At 41.6% G+C, this 27862-nt stretch overlaps 1 protein-coding gene across 1 annotated transcript in view; it reads right to left on the bottom strand.

Moving 5' to 3' along the window:
- Positions 1 to 749: 749 nt before the first annotated feature.
- Positions 750 to 27862, bottom strand: part of GABRR3 (gamma-aminobutyric acid type A receptor subunit rho3) — a 45880-nt gene continuing 18767 nt past the window's right edge. Inside the window, exons 4-9 of the mRNA XM_055570239.1 lie at positions 26711 to 26934; positions 22700 to 22782; positions 21516 to 21656; positions 16815 to 16967; positions 6667 to 6863; positions 750 to 1052 (exon numbers count right to left, since the gene is read on the bottom strand). Coding sequence (XP_055426214.1) covers positions 750 to 1052; positions 6667 to 6863; positions 16815 to 16967; positions 21516 to 21656; positions 22700 to 22782; positions 26711 to 26934 — 1101 coding nt within the window. The remainder of the gene's footprint in view (positions 1053 to 6666; positions 6864 to 16814; positions 16968 to 21515; positions 21657 to 22699; positions 22783 to 26710; positions 26935 to 27862) is intronic.

The raw sequence follows: 27862 nt of genomic DNA on the forward strand, positions 1-27862 counted from the left end.
CGAAACAATAGTAAAATAGGATAAAAGACTTGATTGGAGACGGAAGAAGGAAGCTCTTCACGAGGATCTCAGCTGTGTGAGAGTCCATGGTGCCACCTTGATGCTAATATTCTTCCTCAGAAGGATCCAATGCTATCGGGAATCTGACAGCTGGCTAGCACTAAGGAACAGAGTCGCCCTGAATAATTGGCACTGAAAAGTTTTTACTGAAAGTGAAGTCAGTCGTGTCCGACTCTTTGCGACCCCGTGGACTGTAGCTTACCATGCTCCTCTGTCCATGGGATTCTCCAAGCAAGAGTACTGGAGTGGGTTGCCATTTCCTTCTCCAGAGGATCTTCCTGACCCAGGGATTGAACCTGGATCTCCCTCGTTGTAGGCAGATGCTTTACCATCTGAGCCACCATGGGCATAGTCGAGCTTAATTTTTCACTCAAATGCAGATAATTTACATTTAGAAAGCAAGGAGAGTCCAGATAAAGTAGGTACAAAGCCCTTCCCTATGGAAATTGGTTTTCCATACTATGCATGCTTGTGACCCTTACTGATAGAGCCAAATTCTCCTAAGACCTTAAAGTCTTTCCTTGAGGTAAATCAGTCAACTTTCACATTTTCTTTAGGACAGGATAGGTGATTGGCTGACTCCAGTTTAGTCTGGTACCATCCAACTTATAGTTAAGAGTTGGTGGTTTTTGTTGTTGTTTTTAACATAATCTGACTCCAAACACATTTTATCAATTGGGATTTCCTCTTCAAACATAAATACTCCAGTAGAACAAATTAAACGTAATGTACACAGTGGGAAATAAAATCCTTGAATAGGTGTCAATGACATGGTTGTTCTCCAGAATGATTCTACCAACCTGCCCTCCTAGGGATTTTCTCGTCTGTATCCGAGGTGAATCTGCACTGAGATTGCCTATGCATCTTCCTTGCAAGGCGTCCTCTTCTGAGTGTAGAGAAAAGGAAGTCTGGTCCATGTCAGCCTTACAGTCATGATAACAACCATCAAAGGCCATGGCTTGAGTTGCCTCAATACTGTACATTCTAGAAATCTAACAAAAAGACTTTGTTAGTAAGTCATGAATATGGTTTTAGGAGAAGGAATTACAGTCAAATTCTAAACAATCAGATTTTTAAAACAGTTTTAATAATAAGAATGCTTATTTTAAAGAGTAAAATTCTAGTTTTGCTTCTGGTGTCTGATTAAAACTCATCTTCATCATAAATGGAAAACATCATCTTAGACATCCATTTTTAATATGGATTTAAAGAGCGAGTATTATACAAATATTTGAGCATTATACAAATAAATGTACCACAACTATAATTGAAAATATTTTCTAATTTAGTCCTGGCCTGTTAGACTGTACCACTCAATGTTTGTTTCCCCAAGAGGGACATTGTTTCAGGTGTTCCTTTCTGTTTCTGAGTGGTGTGAATTGTTTGCTCTAAGTTTGTGAATTGAAATGGAATATGATGTATCAACTAAATGGACTTGTTTTTCAATGTAGTTTTCCTTTTTAGAAAAAACAGAGCAGTATGCTTAATCAGTGGTTTTTTGTTTTGTTTTGTTTTGTTTTTGGTCCCAAAACAGAATAATAGCATCTGGTGATGCTTTCCGAGAAAACAAAATCTCTTCTTGATCTATAGGGAGGTTTAAAAATGAACAAATATACACTGGCTACTGTTGGATGAAAGTACTCAGAATTCAAATCGGAGGCTGCAGAGTAAATTCTACCAAAACATGTATTTTGTTTGTACTGACTCAAAAGCCTAATATTTTACTGAATTCAAGACACAAAGGGACAATTTTGTGCAATCAGTAAACTAACCAGCGAACCATATTAGGGTTATGTTGTCCCTTTTTGTTTTAGTCCCGGAAACTTTCCATAGTAAGATGAAAATGGGTAAAATAAACATGAAATAGCATCAAGATTGAATTACTAACCAATAGCCAATAATAACATTAATAATATGTTCAACTCTGGATCAGAGGATAGAATAACTGTGTATAGTCCCCTTGGTGGTTTTGCTAGCCACCCAGAACACTGCTGAGTTATCTCACTGAACATCCACACTTTTATCTTAATAAAAACGTCACTGTGGTGCTATGCTCAGTTGTGTCCAACTCTCTGTGACCCCATGGACTGTAGCCGCCAGGCTCCTCTGTCCATGGAACTCTTCAGGCAAAAATACTGGAGTGGGTTGTCATTTCCTACTCCTGGGGATCTTCCCAACCCAGGGGTCAAACATGGGTCTCCTGCTTGCAGACGGTTTCTTTACTGTTTGAGTCACCAGGGAAGTCCCCAAAATGTCATTAGCATGTTAAGAAAAGATATACTCTTCTTTGAAAAACAAGGGTACCATTTTCTTTCCCCATTATGATAATTTATGATCTCTAAAACTGATTAAGTCTTATAGTGCACAATTTACCAGCAGGCTGCTAGTTTCCACAAGTAGGTAAGTTGGCTGTTTCAACAGAAATAGCTTTTGAACTGGTCTTTCTTTTTTTCTGTCCAGCTTACAAATAAGCACATAACTAAGGCATATTATATCTAAAGTGTAGTTTTGACTGTCTTAGACTGAATTCTAAGTCCTAGAATTAGGAAAACATTTGGGTGAAGGAATAAGAAATAAAATATTAATAGTTTCCTTTCTCCTTTCTGGGCAAAGGTCAACACTAGGGACAAATTTTCCATGGCCCTTGCTGTTCTCCCAGCTCTTGGTGTCTGGGGGCCGGGGTCGGGGGTGGTTGGGACAGGTGTGTGGCGGTGGTGATGGGGTGGTGGTGGTAGGAAATGACCTTTGCTTGGTGCCAGTGCTGGTTTAGCTGCTAAGTTGTTTCTGAACTTGCAACCCCAGGACGGTAGCCCACCAGGCTCCTCTGTCTATGAGATTTCCCAGGCAAGAATACTGGAGTTGGTTGCCATTTCCTTCTCCAGGGGGATCTTCCTGAACCAGGGATCGAACCCGCATCTCCTGCATTGCAGGCAGATTCTTTCATGGTTTCACAGGGAGGAGCTCTGTAGCCTAACATTCCTGGTCTTTCCCATCATCCGAGGGGTTTGGAGGAGAGAACTAGCATGTGTGGCTTAGCCCCTTTGGAGTTACTTTGGATCTGCATTGGTATCCAGGTTTGTTCTCTGAAATGAGGTAAAGGAGACTGTCCTTACAGAGAAATCCTGAAGCATCAAAATTTTACCATGACCAAGGAAAGTAAGTACATTGAATACAGGGATGAAATATTAGTGGTACCCCCCTGGCTCACAGATCTAAGGCACTTTCTCCAAACTACTTTACCAGTAACAAAGATAAGATCATCACATCCATCTGTCTGGCTGCTACATCTCTCTCTCCCTCAAACTGGTTTCCCAGCTCAGGTACAGAGAGAAGAGGTATCATCGATTAACCCCCAAACCTTCAGATATATGTTTCTTCCTTGTGTCTCACCAGAGCATCCCAGCCCTTTAAAGATCTCAGACAGCCTGTTCCCAAAACTGCTACCCCTTCAGAGCGTATGCTCTGGGCGCTAGTCACAATAAGAATGTAACATTTGTGTAGCGCTATATAGTTTGCACAAATTTCAGATGCATTTATTATAACATTTGATCTTCACAACAAGGTAATGGAGAAGAAATTCCACCGTTTTGTAAATACAGAATGAGACAGTCTGGATACTGAGCTAGGTTGTTAGGTTTGGCATCACTTTTGACTCCAAATCTGTGCTCTTTCCTTTGTCCCACAAACATATGAAGGGCAAGTAGGACTCTTTTTTGAGAAAATTGCAACTTTGAAGGAGGCTTAGAAGGGTGGTTTCCAGAGGTTGGGTGCGGGGAGGGGAAATGGGGAGTTGTTTAATGGGTACAGAGTTTCAGTTTTGCAAGGTGAACACTTTCTGGGTTGTATTGGAGAAGGCAATGGCAACCCACTCCAGTACTCTTGCCTGGAGAATCCCAACAATGTAAATATTCTTAATACCACCAAACTGTACACTTAAAAACAATTAAGATGGCAAGTTCTATGTTATGTGCATTTTACTACAATTAAAAAATGTCTTTTAAAGTGAATGCGGCTGCCGCTAAGTTGCTTCAGTCGTGTCCGACTCTGTGCGACCCCAGAGACGGCAGCCCACCAGGCTCCCCCATCCCTGGGATTCTCCAGGCAAGAACACTGGAGTGGGTTGCCATTTCCTTCTCCAATGCATGAAAGTGAAAAGTGAAAGTGAGGTCGCTCAGTCATGTCCAACTCTTAGTGACCCCATGGACTGCAGCCCACCAGGCTTCTCCGTCCATGGGATTTTCCAGGCAAGAGTACTGGAGTGGGGTTTAAAGTGAATAATGCTTATTAACTCAAAAGAATCTCTTCTGTGGTACACAGAAGATTGTGTACAACTTGATCAAGTGAAAAAAATTCAGTGATCACAGATGTTTTGGTGGGGGTGGCTAGCGGTACAGGTGGGAAGACGAAGATGTAGGTTTTGGGGAGTCAAAGGACTAGATACAGGTGGCCAAAATCACTATAGTGTCTCTTTCTTCAGTTAACCACTACCCACATAAAGACAAAACAAAATAAAAAAAGAACAAAATTCTTTTCCTCATCACAGTTTTCTCTTTCACTTCACATCTTACCTAATCATTGCTGTTCACAGTGTGGCTGTGGATCAGTGGAGTCTGGGCCATCTTAGAAATGCAGACTCTTAGCTCCCACCCAGACCTACTGGGTGAGAATCTTAACAAATCCCAGGTGAGGTGCGCATTCTGATCACTGCATGCTTGTCTAAAAGCTCCTGATTTTCTCACACCTGCATAGCAGTCACTGTGTATGTGACAGAGACATGTACTTCCATGCTGTCAACAAAAGGAACTAAAGAATCTCTGATGAAGCAAAATCAGCTTCCATTACAGCTTTGACTCAAAGGATATGAAATTTAAAAAATGAAGTAGCATTAGGTGATCTGAATTGCGATTGCAGATCTGTTAGCTGTGGATCTTTTGGCAAATCACTTCACTTCACTAAAACTCTTCTGTTTCAGTTTAGAAATAGAGATAATAACCACTCTGAGGCCTACATCGTGGAGCCAATATGAGGGTTCAGTTCAAGAAGAGGATATAAAAATGTTCTTTTTAAAAAGGATGAAATACTCTCACTAGAAGCATAAAAAATATTAAATAATGTTTTGGTATGTATAAATACTCATTTAAGAATTTCTTCTTAAACCAGTGTGAATGTATCACATTAAAATTATTGCATTATATATATACATACATATGAAAATATATATATACACAATATATATACACACACACACACACACACTTTGACCATATACAATACTTTGGCCACCTGATGCAAAGAACCAACTCATTGGAAAACACCCTGATGCTGGAAAAGATTGAAAAAGGAGAAGAGGACAGCAGAGGATAAGATGGTTGTATAGCATCATCGACTCAATGGACATGAACTTGGGCAAACTCTGGAAGATGGTGAAGGACAGGGAGGTCTGGAGTGCTGCAGTCCATGGGCTTGCAAAGAGTTGGGTATGACTTAGCAACTGAACAATAGCAATACATATATATGTGTATCAAATTAATTTGTGTGTGTGTGTATGTATGTATACACACATATTAATTGTATCCGCTAGGTTTCTGAAGTAAAACAGCATGTTTTACTTCAATTGGTGCCCCAACCCTTTGTGAATGGAGCAGGTAGAGATCAATCAATCCAGATTGATAAAGCAATGTCATAAGAAATATGTGACAACACTTAGGACCCAGAAGGCACCTTGTTCCCTGTATATGGTGAAGAGAAGAACCTTCCTGTATGCTCTACCACTCACCTGAGTGACAAGAAAAATAAATAAATCCTAGCTCTTGGTGGAGATCTATTATTTACTGGTTAAGAGCACAGCCTTTGGAGTTGGAAAGCTCCAGAAGCATATCTTGATTCCTCTAAAGCTGTATGACCTTGGTAAAGTCACTCCCCAACTGCTCCTACTTCACCTCTGTAAAATGAAGGTGATAAAGTACTGTCCTCTTCAGGTTACAGTGAGAATTAAGAAATATAATATGTTGGGTGGTTAGCACAAAGCCAACAGATAAGAAACACTCATTAAACGTTAGCTATCATCATCCTTGGGCTTCCCTAGTGGCTCAGATGGTAAAGAATCTGCCTGCAGTGCAGGAGACCCAGTTTAATTGCTGGGTCAGAAAGATCTCCTGGAGAAGGGAAAGGCTACCCATTCCGGCATTCTTGCCAGGAGAATTCCATGGATAGAGGAGCCTGGCAGTTCATGGGATCACAGAGAGTTGGACAGGTTTGAGTGACTAACACACACACACACACACACACACCATCAGCATCATTCATCTACATGAAAGGATATGATTTGTACATCAACCCCTTCTTTTCCAGGGTTAAAGTCAGTGGAGGAGAGCACACTGTGAGAAATTCCTCATACAGAAAACCTCCTGGCAAAACTTTCTTTTGCGATGCCAAGGAAACCAGCCAGCAGAGAGAGTAAAGCTCAAGATTATTTGTCATAAACTTGCATTTTGTCAAGTTACACAAACTTCATATAAGGGTTGCAATACTGCCAGGAGAGGGCATGGATGAGGATAGCCTTTTTCACATTTCAAAAAGGATCCAGTAGTGAAAGCAAGGCAGTACCTTCCCGGTCTTCTTGAATCGTTTCCGCTCTTCCACTGTGGTGAGGTAGTTCACCGCTGCGTACTCAACGACTGACAGGAAGACAAAGAGGGAGCTGACCCACAGGTACACGTCCACAGCCTTGATGTAGGACACCTGGGGCATGGAGGCACTCACCCCGGAGAGGATCGTGGACATGGTCAGCACCGTGGTGATTCCTGCCGTTCAAGAACAGTGATGAACAGCTCAGTGACAGCACCATTCAGCTTTAGGTTCCAGAGCCAGAGGACACCAGGGGGGACATTTCCAGGTCGCTATCTGCTGATCACAAGTGTGTGAGGGCCGGGAATCTCAGCAAGTCAACCGAGTACAGCTTGAGCCTAAGCCAGAACCTCCCGTTGGGTTTTTCTTCCTATGTCTTTTTCTTACCCTCAGCGCCACTGTCCATGATGTCCCCCTTCCCTCCAGCTAAAGTTTCCAGAGTCAGACGTGTCCCTAAAGATTCATGGCTCCCACCCTCAGCTGGGCCTCTTTTAACCATCCCAGAAAAGTAAAAACGTATTCCATTATTTAAAATTCTCTGAGATTGTCTATACCAATTTTTTCAGATCCTGCATATATGCATTAATATACAATATTTGTTTTTCTCTTTCTGACTTACTTCACTCTGTATGACCATCTCTAGGTCCATGCATGTCTCTGCATATGACCCAGTTCTGCTCCTTTGTATGGCTGAGTAATATTCTATTGTAAGGAGGAGAAGGGGATGACAGAGGATGAGATGGCTGGATGGCATCACCGACTCGATGGACATGAGTTTGAGTGAACTTCGGGAGCTGGTGATGGACAGGAGGCCTGGCGTGCTGCAATTCATGGGGTCGCAAAGAGTTGGACACAACTGAGCAACTGAACTGAACTGAACTGACCTCACTAAATATTCTGAATATTCATTGAAAGGACTGATGCTGAAGCTGAAGCTCCAATACTTTGGCCACCTGATGTAAAGAACTGGCTCATTGGAAAAGATCCTGATGCTGGGAAAGATTGAAGGCAGGAGAAGGGAACGACAGAGGATGCGATGGTTGGAAGGCATCACCGACTCAATGGACATGAGTTTGAACAGCTCCAGGAGCTGGTGATGGACACGAAGCCTGGTGTCCTGCAATCCATAGGGTTGCAAAGAGTCAGACACGACTGAGTGACTGAACTGAATTGAACTGAACTGAAGCAGAAATAGAGACACAGACATAGAGAACAAACAGATGGATATCAAGGGGGGAAAGGGGGAAAATGAACTGGGAGATTGAGATAGACATATATACACTATTGATACTATGAATAAAATTGATAACTAACAAGAAACTACAGTATAGCACAGGGAACTGTACTGAGTGCTCTGTGGTGACCTAAATGGGAAGGAAAGCCAAAGAAGAGGAGATATATGTGTAACTGATTCACTATGCTGTATAGCAGAAACTAACACAACACTGTAAAGCAACCATACTCCAGTAAATTTTTTTTTAATTTTTAATTGAAGGATAATTGCTTTACAGTATTGTGTTGGTTTCTACCAAACATCAACATGAATCAGCCATAGAAAAAAATTCTTCTGAAAAAGAAATTAATCCTAAAACCATTTCCACCACTATTCCCCATCGTTTCACAACTTTTATGGTTAAGAAAGTATCTTCATGTCAATCTTAAATCTTTCGTTTGTCAGGGAGTGCTCTTTAGCAGCATTAAAGATTGCTGTCCCTGTACTTTTCTTTCACGTAGAATACTTACAGGCCATTGTCATTGCTATCACTTTGTCCCGTGTTACTGAAACTACAGCTCAGTTGAGACTCAGATTGGAAGTGTGGTGGTGGAGGCTTAGTTCCAAGTATTTATTAAGCAGCTGCTGCTGCTAAGTTGCTTCAGTCGTGTCCGACACTGTGTGACCCCATAGACGGCAGTCCACCAGGCTCCCCTGTCCCTGGGATTCTCCAGGGAAGAACACTGGAGTGGGTTGCCATTTCCTTCTCCAATGCATGAAAGGAAAAAGTGAAAGTGAAGTGGCTCAGTCATGTCTGACTCTTCTCGAGCCTATGGACTGCAGCCCACCAGGCTCCTCTGTCCATGGGATTTTCCAGGCAAGAGTACTGGAGTGGGGTGCCATTGCCTTCTCCGACTAAGCAGCTGCTAAACACCAATTACTTTTTGCCCCACTCCTCCCATTACCCTGTCTCCTATTTTTCCCACTTCTTCCCTACTATTCCCTTCTTACTGCTTTCCCTTTCATTTCCTTTTCTCTTCCTTTCCCTTCTTTAATCCCTGCAATGGGCATCAGAGGTAATGAGATCAAGATTCTGGGGGACAAGGGAGAAAGGAGCGACTGAGATTTCCTTAATAAAAATGACAACTTTAGGGAGAGCTCTTCTGTGTCTACACTGATTTCTCAGAGAGAGGCTGCAAGAGTAGTGCCTGGAGAGAAAGCCTAGTATTGTAAATATTCGAAATGTATGCTGGCTGGCATGGTTTTCTTTCTTAACTTCCCACCAGGGAGGTGCAAATGGAATCCTTAATGATTTTTATAAGTTGTGAGGACATTTTAATGTCAGCAGACAGAGTCCCAAACAGCAGGAAGAACACTGTGATTTACTCCTAAAATGTACAGACACAGCAGGTGGACAGCTCTCAGCCACACATTCCTACCTTTTCAACAAATTCTATCATTTTGTAAGGTTTTCATCTGAGGGAGGCCCATATCAAAGACAATGACAGCGCTACAGAGCTATTCAATTTCAAATTAAGTTTTTTCCTGTGGATGGTGTAGACCAAAGCAATTTGGCAATCTGACAGTCACTGTGGGAGGACCTGAAATCTCACCTTCACATGGATTTGAACTCCAGAATAAGAAACCTAAATGCTTCTCCAGCAATTACCATTACATGCAGGCCACTGACTCATTGAGTCTCAGGTCTCCCCAACAATGGTCATGTCAACAGTGTGCATATTGGTGGATACCGTTAGCATTCCTTGCTACATAAACATGGAGATATGAAATTTTTATTAAGGTAAAGGTGTATGTATCAGAGAAGGCGATGGCACCTGATTCCAGTACTCTTGCCTGGAAAAGCCCATGGACAGAGGAGCCTGGTGGGCTGCAGTCCATGGGGTCGCTAAGAGTTGGACACGACTGAGCAACTTCACTTTCATTTTTCACTTTCCACTTTCATGCATTGGAGAAGGAAATGGCAACCCACTCCAGTGTTCTTGCCTGGAGAATCCCAGGGACGGGGGAGCCTGGTGGGCTGCCATCTATGGGGTCACACAGAGTTGGACATGACTAAAGTGACTTAGCAGCAGCAGTACATATAGCTGAAGCTGAGATTAATAAATACAACTTGTTTGCCTTTATTGAATGTTTACCCACCACTGCTGCTGCTGCTAAGTCGCTTCAGTTGTGTCTGACTCTGTGCAACCCCATAGACGGAAGCCCACCAGGCTCCCCCGTCCCTGGGATTCTCCAGGCAAGAACACTGGAGTGGGTTGCCATTTCCTTCTCCAATGCATAAAAGTGAAAAGTGAAAGTGAAGTCGCTCAGTCATGTCTGACTCTTAGCGACCCCACGGACTGCAGCCAACCAGGCTCCTCCATCCATGGGATTTTCCAGGCAACAGTACTGGAGTGGGGTGCCATTGCCTTCTCTGTTACCCACCACAAACCTAGGTAAATATTAGCCACACATTGCAGAAAAGAAATATGAGTGAAAAGTGGCTGATTAGCCTGAATTTTGCCAGGAGCAGAATTGAAACCTTCTCTCTGAATATAGAAACCCATGCTTTTATTTCATGCAAACCTGTAGCCTCTCATTCTGAACCTGAAAAGGAAATTTCCTTTTGTTTTTAAGATTGTAGACCAGTCTGTATATATGGAGTATCTCTGAGACAAGGTGCTATAAAACTGAGTGTGGAATTATGTCAGGAAGCATGAAGGTATTTTGTGCTTTTCAAGAGGCCAGAAGTCTTATTCCGTCAGGATTTCACTGGTAAAACTATGAAAATCCTAAATGAACATTCCTGTTTAGTCGCTTACCTCATTTGTTCAAAATTTTTTAAATGTTTCCTCTTAATGGGTTTTGAAGATATGGAAGATAGAACTTGATTTTTTTTTTTTCAGTGACAGTAACATGAGGCTTAGCAGATGAAATAAGGGTTTAGAAAAACACACAAATAGATGCTATTGTCATGTATTTCACATTGATGACTGTTGAGTCAATAAAAGGGGATTGGATCATTTATATTTGCCAGATAGCAATAAATAAGCAGTCATTTTCTTTAGAAGGGTGCTTAGTCCAACTACGGAGAAGGCAATGGCACCCCACTCCAGTACTCTTGCCTGGAAAATCCCATGGACGGAGGAACCTGGTAGGCTGCAGTCCATGGGGTCGCTAAGAGTCGGACACGACTGAGCGACTTCACTTTCACTTTTCACTTTCATGCATTGGAGAAGGAAATGGCAACCCACTCCAGTGTTCTTGCCTGGAGAATCCCAGGGATGGGGGAGCCTGGTGGGCTGCCATCTATGGGGTTGCACAGAGTCGGACACGACTGAAGCGACTTAACAGTAGCAGAAACAGTAGTCCAACTAACTAATGGTAAGTTTATTTTTAAACCAGCATTCTAGATTTTCCTGTTTAAAAGAAGCAGATGGGGAAGGTGGGGAGTGGGGAAAAGGGAGTAAAGGATGAGAAAACTGATGTATAAATTCCTAAAGCAATAGAATTTAGAGTGAGGAGTATTACAGCTACATTAAACACACTTATTATGTCTTGAGCGACCCCTTAGAAATACATTAATCTTGACAAATTGTATTCCTTCTAAGCCCATTAAAGTTAACACTGCAATAAAGGAGTTTTGAATTATATGAAGTGAGCATTTAGTCAAAGAAAGGGCCTGTGTTGGAATTAGAGAATTATCTTCCCACCTACTGAAATCGCTATGCATAGATAGGAAAGCATTGAGACAATATTTAGTCTGGACTCTGAGACTCAACTTCCCTGAGCCGTGCAGTTTCTCCCCTCTATTAATTCTTAAGGTCACATATGAGATCCTAGGAGCCCTTCAGTCAGGGGAGGATTGTTATCTATTTTTATTTCTCATTGGCTATGTTTTGCCATACATGATGAGGCAAATGTCAGGGGTGTGGGGCCCCATGCCAGGAAAGGATGGTGTTTCCTGAACTGGCAGAAGACTAAAGAGGTGGTAACCGACAGACAGCTCAGATCAGACTTCAAGTGCCTCTGGGGGATGGGCGGACAGTGAGAAGGAAAGCTATGAAAGAACTTCAGCATGATCTCAGCTTCTGAGTGGATTAAATGGGAGGCAATGCAAAGACCACTGGATTAGGAGTCAGAAGGGGAACTAGGGAATGGAAGGAAGCTTTGGTTGAGTGCTTTGGCCATTGTAGCCCTGAGCTATGCAGTTTACATACATCGATCTTTGTGAGGGCATGAGGGCCTACAGATGACACTTGGAACTACTAGGTCAGTTCACCCCTCAGTAGCTCCCTCAGTATGGAGCTCTTTTGAAAGGAAAGATGTCTAGATTCATCTTTAAATGAGTAAAAACATTTCCCCTGTGGGCCAAGGCAGAAAGAAAATATTAAGTGATGTAAGGGGAGGAAGGTAGGCTGGATATCCCAATACTGCTCTTCGGACAGAAAGTACCAACCATTATCTCACAGATGTGGCGCCAGAGTCCACTGCATAGATGTTCTAGTTACTTCTATAATGGTAAAATGAATAGCTTCTAAATATTATTTTTCCAGGTATATGGCATATCCTCCATTATGCATTTTTCTTAATGAATACATGTCTGAAAGTTTTAGTTGCCTTCCTCTGCAAGGAAATATCTGTCTATTTCCTGATAAATGACCCCATTACTTCATACATTGTATATGAAGTGATTACCCAACAGGAATGCAGAGGGGCCCAACAGGAATGATAGAGGCAAGCAAGGAAGGAAGAGGATGAGAGAGGGGAGAAGAGAACCCTTCATGACAGTAAAAACATCCTTGAACAACTTTGTAAGTGTTCTTCACTTTTTCTCCACGTAAAATTGAATGGAATCATAGACTAGTATTTTAACCCAATACATACTCTGAGTTATGATTGCTATTATCTCTAGTAATAGAATTGCCTAATCACAACTGATACTCTGTGCTGTTCTGCCTCTATTGTTCTGTATCTGAAACATGACAGATGTGGAAGGGTTTTAACCAGCAAATGATTCATCCTTAGTCAGCAAATGAACCCAAATGCAGAAGAGTCTTAATGAGAAATGAATCATCATTGTTTTCAGTTAGTAACTAAAATACAGCTATTAAAAACATGCTGGGCAAAATACTGGCAGTCTAACAACAATATATTAAGCACAAAATACGTGCAGGGCACTGTGCTAGTCACCATCCTTGAAGAACTCATATTCTAATAGAGAAGACAAGATGAGCTACCAACCCACCCCACAGCTGAACAGGAAACAGATGAAGCAGGTTCCTTAGGATAGATACAAAGTGCTCTGTGGTTCAAAGATGAGAGAGACCATACCTGCCTGAAACCATCAGTAAAGGTTTCTGGCTTGTTCCGAAATGGCTAAATTTGCTAGAGAAAGACAGGTAAGGAGGGCATTCTAGATAGAGTGGGAATCAGCACAAATGTCCAGAGGTGAGAGAAGCAGATAGGCACGAGGGCCTGTCTGAGAACACCGAATATTCAAATTGACTGAAGCTTATTAAGGTAAGTCTGGTGGCTCAGACAGTAAAGAATCTGCCTTCAGTGCAGGAGACCCAGGTTTGATCCCTGGGTTGGGAAGATCCCCTGGAGAAGGAAATGGCAACTCACTCCAGTATTCTTGCCTGGATAATTCCATGGACAGAGGAGCCTGGTGGGCTATAGTCCATGGGGTTGCAAAGAGTCAGACACAACTGAGCTATTTTCACTATTAGGGCAAGTATTTTGGGGCAGGGGTATGGCTGAAAATTTGGCAAATAGAAACAGAATACTGTTATATTTGAATTTCAGATAAACAATGAATAATGTTTCAGTATCAGTGTGTTCCATGCAATATTTCAGATGTTCCTATACTAAAACATTATTTGGTGCTTAACTAAAATACAAATTTAACCCAGTGTCCTGTATTTTATCTGACAAGCCTTAAGGGACACCTTGAATTCCAAATTGAGTGTATTTACTGCAATCACGTTTGAGATTGAGAGTATGATGATCACATTTGTGTCATAGAAGTATCACTCTGGTGGCAGGATTGAACTTGGGCAAGAAGAAAAGGAGGTGAGATAAGCAATTACAAGGCTTCTGCAAGCCCAAACTCCATCTTTGTACAAATTAGTGAGAGATGTCCCTTCCTCTGGAGGATATCACTCCAAACCATGTGCCAAGGAGCTTGGGCTGGATCTCTGCTCCCCACTAGGTGCACCTGTAAGTTAGGAGTTTGGGAGTAACAGATACACACTGCTGCTGCTGCTGCTGCTGCTAAGTCGCTTCAGTCGTGTCCGACTCTGTGCGACCCCAGAGATGGCAGCCCACCAGGCTCCCCCGTCCCTAGGATTCTCCAGGCAAGAACACTGGAGTGGGTTGCCATTTCCTTCTCCAATGCATGAAAGTGAAAAGTGAAAGTGAGGTCGCTCAGTCATGTCTGACTCTTAGAGACCCCAAGGACTGCAGCCCACCAGGCTCCTCCATGCATGGGATTTTCCAGGCAAGAGTACTGGAGTGGGGTGCCATTTCCTTCTCTGACAGATACACACTACTATATATAAAAGAGATAACAACAAGGACCTACTGCATAGCACAGGGAACTATACTTAATATCCTGTAATAACCTATAATGGAAAGGAATCTAAATCACTTCGCTGTATACCCGAAACTAACACAACACTGTAAATCAACTATACTTCAATAAACAAATAAATTAAAAAAAAAAAGATGGCAAAGTATCTTTCCAAGAACCTGAGGGTGGGAGGAAACAAAAGCCTGAGAACATAGTAGTGTTCTAGAAACGTTTGTTCTATTAAAATGAAGGAGGGACACTTCTGATTTGTATATTATTTTATATAAATCTGCCTAGCAATTTCCTAACTCTGTAGACACAAGCAGCACAGAATTTCAGTGTTGCCCATTCAGTCCAGCCTGCTTGAGAGCCAGCTTTTATTGCTGTCATTTTCATGATATAAGAGCTAAGCAGTCAGCTTCAGGGATCCCATTGAAACTCATGTCCATAAACCTTTAGAGACTGAATGCCTTTCTCATTCTGTCTCAAGGGCTGGAAATGGGCCTTTAGTCTCCTCTTTGGGTCTATACTGCCCCACTGCCGTACTGAGGTCAGGGCCAGGCTGGTCTGATATGAAGGAACAGCCACAATAATTTAGTTACTCATTCAGATGGTATTTTCCCCCTTGAAGACATTCAAGACTCAAATGCTTGTGAACTGAAACTTTTAGTAGGGGAAAGACGTAAACAAATCATTAATATTAATGACAGTTTATGTCTTTCAAATATCTTTAGAAGTATGCATATAATTTGTCAACATTAACTTAGAAATCACTCCTTCTGGAATGAATTGTGTGATAATTATGATGACTGTGAACCACTTCTAACAATCTTCTCCCTAAACAGAGCATTATGGGCGAAATAACAAAATCAGCCCAAATGAGAGAGTTCTGCCCCAAACCAGCCAAGAAGGCAGGTGGGATTGACTCCTGGGTTCTCATTAAGTAACATGTTGTCTAAGGACTTAGCTTGGCAACTCTACTTTGTAAGGACTCAATCAAAATCACTAAGTGGGTCTGAAGTGGTTTCCATAAATCTGTGTGTGTGTGACAGTGGCATGGGAAATAGATGGGGAAACAGTGGAAACAGCATCAGACTTTATTTTTCTGGGCTCCAAAATCACTACAGATGGTGACTGCAGCCATGAAATTAAAAGACGCTTAGTCTTTGGAAAGGAAGTTATGACCAACCTAGATAGCATATTCAAAAGCAGAGACATTACTTTGTCAACAAAGTTCCATCTTGTCAAGGCTATGGTTTTTCCAGTAGTCATGTATGGATGTGAGAGTTGGACTGTGAAGAAGGCTGAGTGCTGAAGAATTGATGCTTTTGGACTGTGGTGTTGGAGAAGACTCTTGAGAGACCCTTGGACTGCAAGGAGATCCAACCAGTCCATTCTGAAGGAGATCAGCCCTGGGATTTCTTTGGAAGGAATGAGGCTAAAGCTGAAACTCCAGTACTTTGGCCACCTCATGTGAAGAGTTGACTCATTGGAAAAGACTCTGATGCTGGGAGGGATTGGGGGCAGGAGGAGAAGGGGACGACAGAGGATGAGATGGCTGGATGGCATCACTGACTCGATGGATGTGAGTCTCAGTGAACTCCGGGAGCTGGTGATGGACAGGGAGGCCTGGCGTGCTGCGATTCATGGGGTTGCAAAGAGTCGGACACGACTGAGCGACTGATCTGATCTGATCTGATCTCACAGTGGCATATGATGTCTCTAGATAGAGTGACGATCACACCTGTTAACGAGGCTGGCAATGTTTCCCCATTTGTAATCTCTGAAGTGCCACAACACCTAAAATTCTGCTGCAATTGATTCTGATTTCAGTATTTATTAACAGGCTATGCTATAATTTTTTTTAAACTAGCTCTTATGTTTCCAAATTCAAGCATTCGACTCTCCAAGAGGTAATTTATTAAGGTACCAATAGTAGAGTGTAAATTCATTTGAACTAAAAACTTCTGCAATGTAAGGGTTTGTCAGGCAAAGTGAAGTGAACTTGGGCAAGAGACAGGGAGGTTTTCCTGAAAGGCAGAAAAGAGACATTTGTGAAATGAGGCTGTTTCTGCTTCATAACTTCACCCTCTCTCCTCCCTACCCTCCACCTTGGGTCAGTTGGTGAAGTCTTCATACTGAATGTCTTGGTTTCCGAGGAAAGAGTCTAGCTACAATTTGCCCTTATGGCTGTCAGGCCAAATACTGTAACCTGAGTGCACATCATAACTATCCCTACTAACCCATCACCCTCTTTCCCTCTCCACATATCACCAATTCATTCACCCTCCTTAACATTTCTCCCACATTAACATTTCACAAAGGTACAGAAAGACTCACCCAAGGAAACTCTTGCGGGGACAGCTCTTCGGTCAATCCAAAATGAAACCCAGGAAAGCATTACCATCAACATAGCTGGGAAATAGGTTTGCAGGACAAAGAAGAAAATATGTCTCCTTAGCACAAAGTTGATGAAAAGCCTATTATACCAACCTATGAGGAAAAGTCAAAGTTTTCATCAGAACAGGATTTTTTTTTGGTGGAAATGCCATACTTAGTGATAATAACCTGCTTCTTTAGACTCCAAGCTCTTAGGTAACATGGAACTTAACACACCCTGTTTACCCAGTACTGGGATAGGACCTGGGCCTCCAATGTTGGTTGAACTAACTGAACTGCAGTAGGTTTAATTATCTGACTCAAAGATGCTCCTTTAAATTTCATATTTGCTGTTCAGGGATGAATGGTTATTATATTTTGTGGGATGGCCTTTAAAGACCTTACTCCAAAATGTATTGTGTTTGCAGTGTTTCTTCAGGTGAAAAAGTCTTCAATATATGGCTAATGACTGATGCAAGAGCCAATAAACCACTTATGAGCTATAACAAATGACATGAAACATTTCATCTGGAGGAAAAGATTCACAGCAGCTTCTCTGTCATTGGATTCCAAGTTAGGATCCAGATAGCTAGGGATTCAAAGAGGGGCTGGGGGAAGGGAGTGTCCATAAACAATTTTTATTATTTCAAAGTTTCGAGGGTACCATTAATTTATCTATTCTAATCTGTTGAAAAGTAGCCAAATGGTGTTTCTTTGTCTCTTGTTGGAATTATATAAATTCATGTCGGTATTAGTTTGTACTGATCAAAGCACCAGTTGTGGTCATGTCAATATGCATAGTTTGTTCAGCTTCCCATTTCACATTGGCTGCAAGGAACCATGTTTAGAAGGTTAGAGCATGCTTTTGGACCATCTATAGGACTTCTCTGATGCCATTTCCTGGTAACTACATGTTAGATTCTATATGATAACTTATGCTTATTTTACATTTTTCTTTCTCACATTTCTCTTTCATGTCATCTTGCTTTATTTTACAATGATGCCAATCTTATTAAATCTTTTCTAAAGTAAGCAATGAATAATGAAAATATACCTTTTATAAATAAGTGGTAAGATTAATTTTTCCATTATAAATGCAGTTGACTGTGATCCAAATTATTCAGGTCATAGATACTATAGCTTAAAAATAATAAAATTAAGTTATAGGTGTTGCAAGGTTGGAGAACTCTTCTACTTCCCCAGTAGTAATTTCTGAACCCAAGTTGGCAAACTTACTAGACAGACTGGGTAAACATTTAGGCAAACATATACCTGGTCAATCTTCACTGAGTTTGCAGACTGTATGCCTAGTATTCTATTCTTAATTAACTGTTGGTTACCCTTCTTTTTCCTACTTGTTTTAGTTTCTCTCACTATCAGTTGATATGCATCAGGAACACTAAACAATTTCATTACCAAGAGTAATAAAAGATACATGATGTATTATACTCTAAAGTCAAAATATGCCTTTTTTTAAGCTACTCATTGTCTTGTATTACCCATGTTACATCCCACTTTATTATAGTCTGCAGTTGAGAGTTTTGATTATGGCTATAGAGTGGAATAATAGCATCTCTGATGTTATAGCTTCATATAATTATTGTGAAATTATAAGGGATAAGGAAAAGCTGGAAAGTACTTCATAAAGACACACACGCATATGCTTTTAAGTTCTGAAATGTATTTGGGCAACGAGGTATTTTTTTAACTCATAATTTTCTGAATAATGTGGTTTTTTTTTTTTTGGCAACCATGTAGGAGACATGTTGCTCTGTCTTGAAGTTTTTCTGGGAAGGGGAGACGAGGGATAGTTCTGTTGTTGAAGTTGTAGCTGGGAAGAGCTCTCTTTACCCACCAGGAAAGACAGTGCTGCTCTGGAAAGGAGTGGAGCTCTCATTCCGGGAGTGCAAAAGAGTAGGACTCTATTTTTGATATTTGACTACTGATAGCTCTCTAGCTCCACTTTTCCTTCTGCTCCACACCTGGGCAAGCTAGGAAGAAAGCCAGATGTTCTCTTTTTACTGATGGGAAGATCAAACCATGGAAACATGGCCCCATGCAAGGAGCCCTCACTTGAGTCCCACTTTCTAAGCACCACAGAACCCAAGTCAGAGGCCCCTTCCTGTTCTCTCAAGACATTTTCAGATATGCTTTGAAGCCTGCCCTGCTGTCTCTAGAAAACCTCCTTCTGTAGTAATAAATCCCTGTATACCCTTTCAGCATCTGTATGCCATCACCAGTTTTGACATCTGAACCAAATTTTGGGTGGAAGTGTCCACCCACCTCCATCTGGTTGCCACATGGTAGAAAGAAAGGAAGTTTATGAAAGAGAGAGAAGGGCTGGAGAACTGGCAGCAGGGAAATGGAAGAGGCGGGCAGTGACTGGGCACTTAGTCCAAGACAATGTCCAAGAAGATTTTTATATCCAAAGACTGTCACCTTCAATGGCCTGTTGATGCTAAGGCTTCATTCTGTGTTGAAAGGCTAAAGATGCTGCTGCTGCTGCTGCTAAGTCACTTCAGTTGTGTCCGACTCTGTGCGACCCCATAGACGGCAGCCCACCAGGCTCCTCCGTCCCTGGGATTCCCCAAGAACACTGGAGTGGGTTGCCAAGTTTCATTATTGTAACTATACTTCCGACTCTTGTAACTGAGCCAGAATTGTAATTTTTTTTCTGTATAGCTGATTTAGGAGTGGCGGTTATGGTGGTTGTTTTAGTGATAGGCATGAAGACAAAATATAAAATATTTTTATGAAACTAATATGTTTAATTTGAGAAAAACACTTGAATTTGGCTCTCAGGTGACCTTGTTTGGTAATTCATGGATAATGTGAGGAAGAACAATTACCTACTTGTGAACTAAAATAAATTCTAAATGCTGATCTTTTCGAAACCTAAGAAATGCTTGAATGAACTCAGATATCATTAATAACTTGATATTTGAATACAACTTTCAAAATGCTTTATTCTTCTCTTTTAAAAAAAAGTAATATTAGGGGACCATTTTGGGCTCCCAGGTGGTGCTGGTGGTAAAGAATCTGCCTACAATGTAGGAGATACAGGAGACTTGGGTTCGATCCTGAGTTGGAAAGATCCCCTGGAGAAGAAAATGGTATCCCTCTCCAGTATTTTGCCTGAAAAGTCCTATGGACACAGGAGCCTGGCGGGCTACAGTCCACGGGGTCACAAAAGAGTCACATATGACTTAGTGACTGAGCACACACACACACAGGAGCCCATTTTAATCTTTCTCATTATAAAGTATGTCTGTGTAACAACAAAAAAATAAAGAAGTATTGAAATAAAATTTAAAAAGTCCCCAATATCTGTATTTACTTCTCATAGGCATATAAAGTGCAAGAATCACTTTACTGATCAAGTCATTCGGTTGCTATTTATTGAGCATCTATCACGCCCCAGGCATGTTTGAGGTGCTGGGTGAGAGACAGCGAACAAGGCAGACAGATAGATCCCTACACTCTTTCTAGCCAGGCACTCAGACAAGAAAGCAGTCAAACAGAGATGTATTTCAGGAAGTGGTTAGTGCTGTGAAGACAAATACGCATGGGGAATGGCGAGGAGGGAGGTTTATTGTACATAGGATGGCTAGGAAAGCACTCTTTGAGGAGATGATATCTGAATAAAGTTCTGAGAAAAATGGGGAAGCTGGTCATGAAAAAATCAGGGAAAAATCAGGTGTGTACCAGGCAAAGAAAGGTGAAAGCAGAACTCCTGCAGGTGGAATGAGGTGGGTGTGTTTGAAGACAAGCAAGAAGTGGGGAGGCCGGGCAGCGAGCGATTGGTGAGGTCAGAGCCTGAGGCAGAGAGTGATCATGTAGGGCCTGTGGGCCATGATGAGAAGCTTAAGTTCTGCTGTAAGTTTGGTGGAAAAGCACCGCAGGGTTTTAACAGGAAAGAATTGTGCTCTTCATGTTTTCAAAAGAACACTCTGTCTGCTGTATGAAGAGTAGACTGCAGGGGCCTAGGGGAAGCTAGACATCTAGTTAAAGGTGTTTACATGATAAAGACAGAAATGTGTACACATGGTCTCTGACCTAGGATGCTTTGACTTATTTTGACTTTATGATGGTACAAAAGTGATGAATATTCAGTAGAAACTGTACTTCCAGTTTTGAATTCTGATCTTTTCCCATGCTAGCCATATATTCTTGCACGATGCTGGGCAGTGGCAGCAAGCCAGCTCTTGGTCAGCCCCATGATCTTGAGGGCAAACAAGTGATATACTTACAGTCATTCTGTACCCAGACAACCTTTGTTTTTTCAGTTTCAGTACAGTGTTCAATTGCATTACAGGAGATAGTCAACACTTTACTTTAAAATAGGATTTGCATTAGATGATTTGCCAACCATAGACTAATCTAAGTGTTCTGAGCCTGTTTAAGTTTGGCTACACTACTTTATGATGTTCAAGAGGTTAGGCATGTTAAACGTACTTCAGCTTATGATGGGTTTACTGGAAGGTACCCCATCGTCAGCTGAAGAAGACCTGTATTGCAAAGATAGAGACAGCTGCTGGGAAAAGAAGGATGATATTATTGGTCAAATGGGAGGCTTGTTTGGACTCAGGACTAGCCACATGTGCTTTTCAGACAGCAGATGCTTAATAAATGCTCATGACTTGTCCACACAAAATACTGCACCTGTGCTGCTATAGAAAGCAAATCCACTGGATGCACTGAACTCCTCAATGAAAAACTGAGACAGGGAAATATGCTCATCAGTGTTTAGGGACTTGTTTCCATGTTTCCAGTACAGCATTAGATCCTCCTCATTGTAGGCATCTAAGACAAGAAAATAACATCCCTGCAATTAGAATGAACTCCTGTAAGTTCCATGAGGTCCATGATGGTGCTTTATAAAGTTCTGTATCCCCAGGGTCTGGTCCAATGTCATGGTTCTGAAATATATGTTTGCCAAAAGACTGATAATACCCATATCATAAAAAAACAAACAAACAAAAAACCCCTCCCCAAATTAGACCCTGATTACTGCCAGAGTATGGTTGGGTTTTCTCATGCCCACATGATGCTTTAAAAACTCTCCAAACAGCGGTTCCCCTGTCTGTGTGCCCTGTGATGTCACAGCACCACCTCTCACTCACAGGCCTGATGCCAAGGCTTTAGGCCTCAAACTGGTTTTGTGACTGTCTTGGATGAAATTGCAAAGTGAGCTGGGCTTGTAGAAAATTCTCTCATAAGATCAAATAGTGTGACAGAGAGTTTCCAATGGGTTTGGGGAGAATTGTCTCTGTAGGAGACATCCATTGAGATTCCCAGCACTTTACCTGCATCATGAAAAATTGCAGTCAGCGTTTAATAAGTCATGTCAAAAATAGCTGGGGAGGGGGTGTGGATCTAAGTAATTGACAGGGCTCTGGCTCAGATGCCCTTTGACAGGGCTTTGACTGGGTGATCTAAATCTAGAGCTGGGTTTTTCTGGGGAAACAAGATATACCTAATGGAAGGTTGGGATTCATATAAGAACATAAACGGCAGAGTTTTCTAAATTTGCCATTCTATGTTAATAACGTTAGCAAGAATACACGTTTTTAAGGAGCTATTCCTTTAAAATCATTGTGGAAACTGCAGAATATGTAGTTACCAAAGCATTTTTTTCTTGACTCTTTTATCTTCTCATCTGCAAGACAATTTGCCATCATCATTCTTACCAAAAAGACCAAGCAACCAACCAACCGATAAGCTTTTTTGGATAAACATATTTAACTTATATCAAAATGTTCACATGCTTGTTAAGATATTTACTGCAAGTATGTGATGGTGTGTTCAGACCACAGGTACTCACTGCATCGGGAGGTTACACTTACAGCTTTCCAGCTCAAGGGAACAGTTTTGAGTGTCAAGAGGAAACCTGCTGAAATCCATAAAGCACATTGCTGAAACAGTTATCCTATAGGAAGAATAAGAAAAAGAAAACTGCAGGTCATTTCACCACACGGTCAAATAAGTAATGTAGCTTAAAGCTATCTGACACTCTGCCTGTTTTGTGCACCTTTCAAGAATAATGCCAAACAGGTGTTATCATCTTCTATCCAAGTAACCCATAAGGAAGCAAACCCAGGAAGGTGGGTGATTGCTTAAGACCCAAAGTTAATGAGTGAATTCCTGCTGTAAGAATTGCTTCTGATCTCACCATTTCCTGGTCAGCTTCCTCTATACTTTCTGGCTCGGATGTCTTCAGAAAAACACACTTCAAAGTGAGAAGACTTTAAATAGACTTAAATATTTTCTGCTTTTTGGAAGATTCAAACTTAAATAGTTTCCAGTAATAAGGAGCTGGAATGGTGGTAATAAAAACCTATGAGTAAAGGTTTCCTTCACAAAGCAAGTTTACCTGAGGAAATTATCTTTGCAGGAGTGAGTGGAAAGCCGGAAGCATTTTCAGTTAGAAATCTATGTGCACAATGCATAATTCAGGTGCTATTAAGTCAAAGGGCTTACATACTGATGAGGGCTGTTCTTCACATTTTATGTCCTCCTAGCTTTTCACGGCTGCAGGCAGAGGCTGCTGAACTGTGGTACCCACAAAAGCAGATCAGAGGTTCATAAAGGGCCCCTGAGCAGGTCTGCAAAAAACAAAGGCAACAGCTGCTCCTACCCATGGCACCCCTTGGTTAATCAGAGGGGGAAAACCATTTTATCTGCTGTGCTTTGAATTCTACTGTCAATAGTCATGCAGGAAAATGCCAAGCCAGGGAGGGGTCTGGATAACCTTGCGACACAAAACATACTCATTTTGGCATCTTCCTGGTACTTTAAAAAAGGACTTCTGAAGTCTTTCAGTCTCCTTCCTTCAGAGTATACATAAATAAATTAACAGCCAAGGAGATTAGGTAGACAGTGTTAAGGAAAAAATTATTCATGACACTTGTTTAAAAAATGGTAAGGTAGACTCTATTTAGGACAGCTACTATAATTTTTTTTTTTGTAATTGGGAAGAGAGATTGGGATCAACTCCAAACATAACAACTTTGCTATAAGCAAAGGAATAAGGAGGCCAGGATGGGGGGTGTGCAAGTCAGTGGATAGAAAATTACTAAGAGGAAACATAAGGGGTCGGGGGAACCTGCTAAATGGACCTAACAGAATTCTTGCTGAAGGAGGGCCAGGGTGGTCAGATGTCAGCTGGGGGCTGGAGAGGTGGGATGAGGAATCTTATCAGATATGGGGGTGATCAGATATTGAGGATGGGGGACTCTGGATAAACTGACTATGCAGAGACAGAAACAGAAGCTCAAAATCGGGGCCAATGTGAGAAGACAGTTCAGAGGACACTGAGTAGAATTTGGTCAAGGAGAGACTCTTTGTCAGTAGATGGTGTCAGAACCAAGCCTGAAACCAGGTGACCTGGCTCTGGGCTTGGACTGGCTCTGCTGTCAGCTGAAATAGCTGTGCAGACAACAATTCTGAGTCCTCTGTGTTCCGAGATCTCTAGACCAACCTCAGCATCAATGTTTCATTAGAAGGACTTATAGAACTCATCAAAACTGTTATACTAACAGCTAATCATTTATTGCAATGAAAGGATACCAGTTAAAATCAACAATGAAATTAAGATGCACAGGGCAGATTCCAGGAAAAAACCAGGAGCAAGTTTCCAGTTGTCCTGTTCTAGTGGACAGGGCTATATGGACAGAGCTTACTTCTCCTAGCAGTGACATATGACCACATGCATGGAGTATTGTTAACCAGGGAAACTACGTGAGCCTAGGGGTTCAAAGCATTAATTGAGGGTTGGTCAGCCATGGCTGATCTTGGTCTTTAGCCTCTCCAGAGGTCAAGCTGATACCATGTGGCTCAGGGTCTTTGGGTAAACAAAGACACACTTATCAGGCAGGATATTCCAAGGGCTTGTAGGTTATTTCCCAGGAGCCAGGCAAGAGCCAAATCTTTCTTTGGAATGTGCAGGGTAAGGACAATTCACTGAGCTACTTCTCCAGTGGATATCCCCTCATCAAAAAAATTAATTTAAAACACATGATTTCTTGGCCAGATGCTGCTGTTCAGCTGCTGATCCCTCCTAAGGCTTGATTCCAGTACTTGTTAGAGTCCTAGGTTACCTCTGATGTAAAAGTTCTTATGGAAAGTGGTACTTTCCTCTCATTTCATTTTTTAAAAAACACTGATAGCTTTTATAAAATGTCCAGTAACAGAATCTCTGTACTAGAGCGAGCAAGGTGTTTTTAATGAATAAAAAGAACATATTTTCATTGTAAACAATTACCATAAACTTGGCAGTTTAAAACAACAGAAATGTATTCTCTCACAGTTCTGGAGGCCTGAAGTTTGAAATGAGTATCACTGGACTGAAACCAAGGTGTCAGAAAGACCCTGCCTCCTCCCGAAGCTCTAGGGTGAGATTCATCTTTGCTTCTTACAGCTCCCAGAAGTCGCCAGCATTTCTGGGCTGGTGGTTGCGTCACTCCAGTCTCTGTCTTCACCATCACACTACTTCCTACTCTTCCACGTGTGTCAAATCCTCCCTCTGCCTTTCTCTTACAAGGACACTGATGATTGCATTTAGTCCAACCCAGATAACCCAGAATAATTTCCTTGTCTCAAGACCCTTTATTTAATCATGTCTGCGTAGTTTTCCCCTACCCCCCAATAAAGTAACCTTCCTGGGTTCCAGAGATTAGGACATGGATATCCTCTGGAGAGCTAACTTCTTTTTCAGTTTACTATTGAATCTTTCTGGGATTTCTAAGACATTTGAAAACATGAATTTCTTGGATTTACCAAACATTTTTAAGATTCTATGGTAGGTCAGTCAGTAAGCACTGGACTCATTAGGCTAAAAAAAAAAAAAATGTTATAGTAAAGATGGAGGGATATTATAGCATAGTGTCTGAACAAATATTTTATTAAATTTTTTGATATCCAACAGAATTCAGAACTCCTATTTACCATTTGGATAGGTCCATTAGCACAGATCAAATATTTTAAATTAAAATTTGTTTTTCAGCAATTTTTAAATGAAGAAATTAGGGGTAACATGCATGATGACTATATCTTCATGTGAAGAGTGAAGGACACACTTAACAAAATTATTTAGTTAATCCAAGATTCCAAGACTGCTTGGTGGGGTGCAGAGTGGGGTGGCATTGGTGAGGAGAAAAGCAGTTTGGGTATCTATAAAAAACTGTAGGTTAGACTCTTAAGGCTATCCATAATTTAGCTCCATTTTGTCCAGCCTTATTTCCTATCATTCTCCAATAATATGCCCAGAGTGGCTACAGTTAGATTAGAAATCATTCTTTAAAAAAAGAAGTTTTTTAAACTTCTTAAAAAAGAAGTTAGGGGCTTCCCTGGTGGTCCAGTGGTTAAGAATCCACCTTGCAATGCAAGGGATACTAGCTCGATCCCTGGTGCAGGAAGTGTCCACATGTCTTGGAGCAACTAAGCCTGTGTGCCACAACTATTGAGCCCAAGCGCTGCAGCTTCTGAAGCCCACATGCCTAGAGCCTGTGCTCAGGAACAAGAGAAGCTGCCGCAATGAGAAGCTTGCCTACCATGGTGAAAAGTAGTCCTGCTCTCCACAACTAGAGAAAGCCCGCATGCGTTAACAAAGACCCACACAGCCAATAAATAAAGAAATAAATCTTGAATAAACAAAATGCTAATTATTAAAAGTCATTAAAGAAACAAAACCTGGGAGTTTAGAATCAGGAAAAAAAAGTCGCGTCTTCTGCTTGTGTCTGAAGCTCCAGCATTACCAAACGCAGCAATATCGGGAGTTCAGCCTGCAGTGAGCCCCCTAGTGCTGGTGCAGATGCTGCGGTGCCAGGCAGCCCAAGGCAGGGGGCAGCCCTCCTCACCTGACACTGAAGAGGACGTTTCCATCCGGGTGGACGCGCAGCATGGTGTTCTCCACAGTTGTGTCGTGGATGAAGGATCTCTTAGAATGGACAAAGAAGATATCAGGCACCCAAATCTTTTTGATTAATCTATGATCAAAAGTCATACTTTTGTTGGTCTTGCTGGGAAAGGCGAGCCTTTCATCTTTCCAGTAGTGCCTGAGATAAAAAGTCATTGTAAAGTCCTAAGCAGGGAGAAAAAGAGACAAGTCAAGGCCAGCAGAAATACGATTCAGGATGACCAGTCAGTACTATCCATCTCCACTGGTTTCCGTAGGTGTTAACGACCTGTGCCTGAATGGCTTATATTATATCTTCAGGTAGATTCAGAATGAGGCTACTGAGCTTCCGTCACAGAGCTTCTCCTCACCTGGACTCTGGTGAATGCTCAGAGTTTCTGAAAACCATCAAGTATTCACGTTGCTGAGGGGAAACAGGTTATAAGTGGGATGCATTTCTACCTGAGCACTCTGGTAAATCACCTAAGATGATCTCAGGAGAGATGGACCTAAAACTTCATGGTCTGGTATTTTATTTTGATTTTTCTGGTAGTTTAGTTTGCTTTTTCTCTCACTGTAAATAAATATTAACTTTTATGATTGATTTTATACCCAATATTTCTATTGTTTTTGTAAAGCAGTCCTCCCCAAGTTGAATAAACTATAGTCTTATAAGAACCTGAACACAACATTTATAGGAGTTTTTAAGCATTTTAATGGAAAGCATGTTATCAGAGGGGCTTCCCTGGTGGCTCAGTGGTAAAGAATCCTCCTGTAGTGCAGGAGATGTGGGTCAATCCCTGGATCGATAAGATACCCTGGAGAAGGGAATGGTACCCCATTCCAGTATTCATGCCTGGAGAATCCCATGGACAGAGGAGCCTGGTGGGCTACAGATGCTAGGGTTGCAAAAGAGTCAGACACAACTGAGCCACTAAACAACAGCAATGTTGACAGAGGTCCTGAGAAAGAGATGGTGATCTTCAGCTTGAGACACAGAACAAATACCAGGAAATGGTGGTGCTGGAATTGTAGTGTGCCAAAAATCACTTGTGCATTTGTTAATACGGCGCATCCCCCAGAAGCTAGTTCTCAGAGATTCTGATCCAGTATG

This window comes from Bubalus kerabau, chromosome 2 (genome assembly GCF_029407905.1).
Source record: "Bubalus kerabau isolate K-KA32 ecotype Philippines breed swamp buffalo chromosome 2, PCC_UOA_SB_1v2, whole genome shotgun sequence".
NCBI lineage: Eukaryota > Metazoa > Chordata > Mammalia > Artiodactyla > Bovidae > Bubalus > Bubalus kerabau.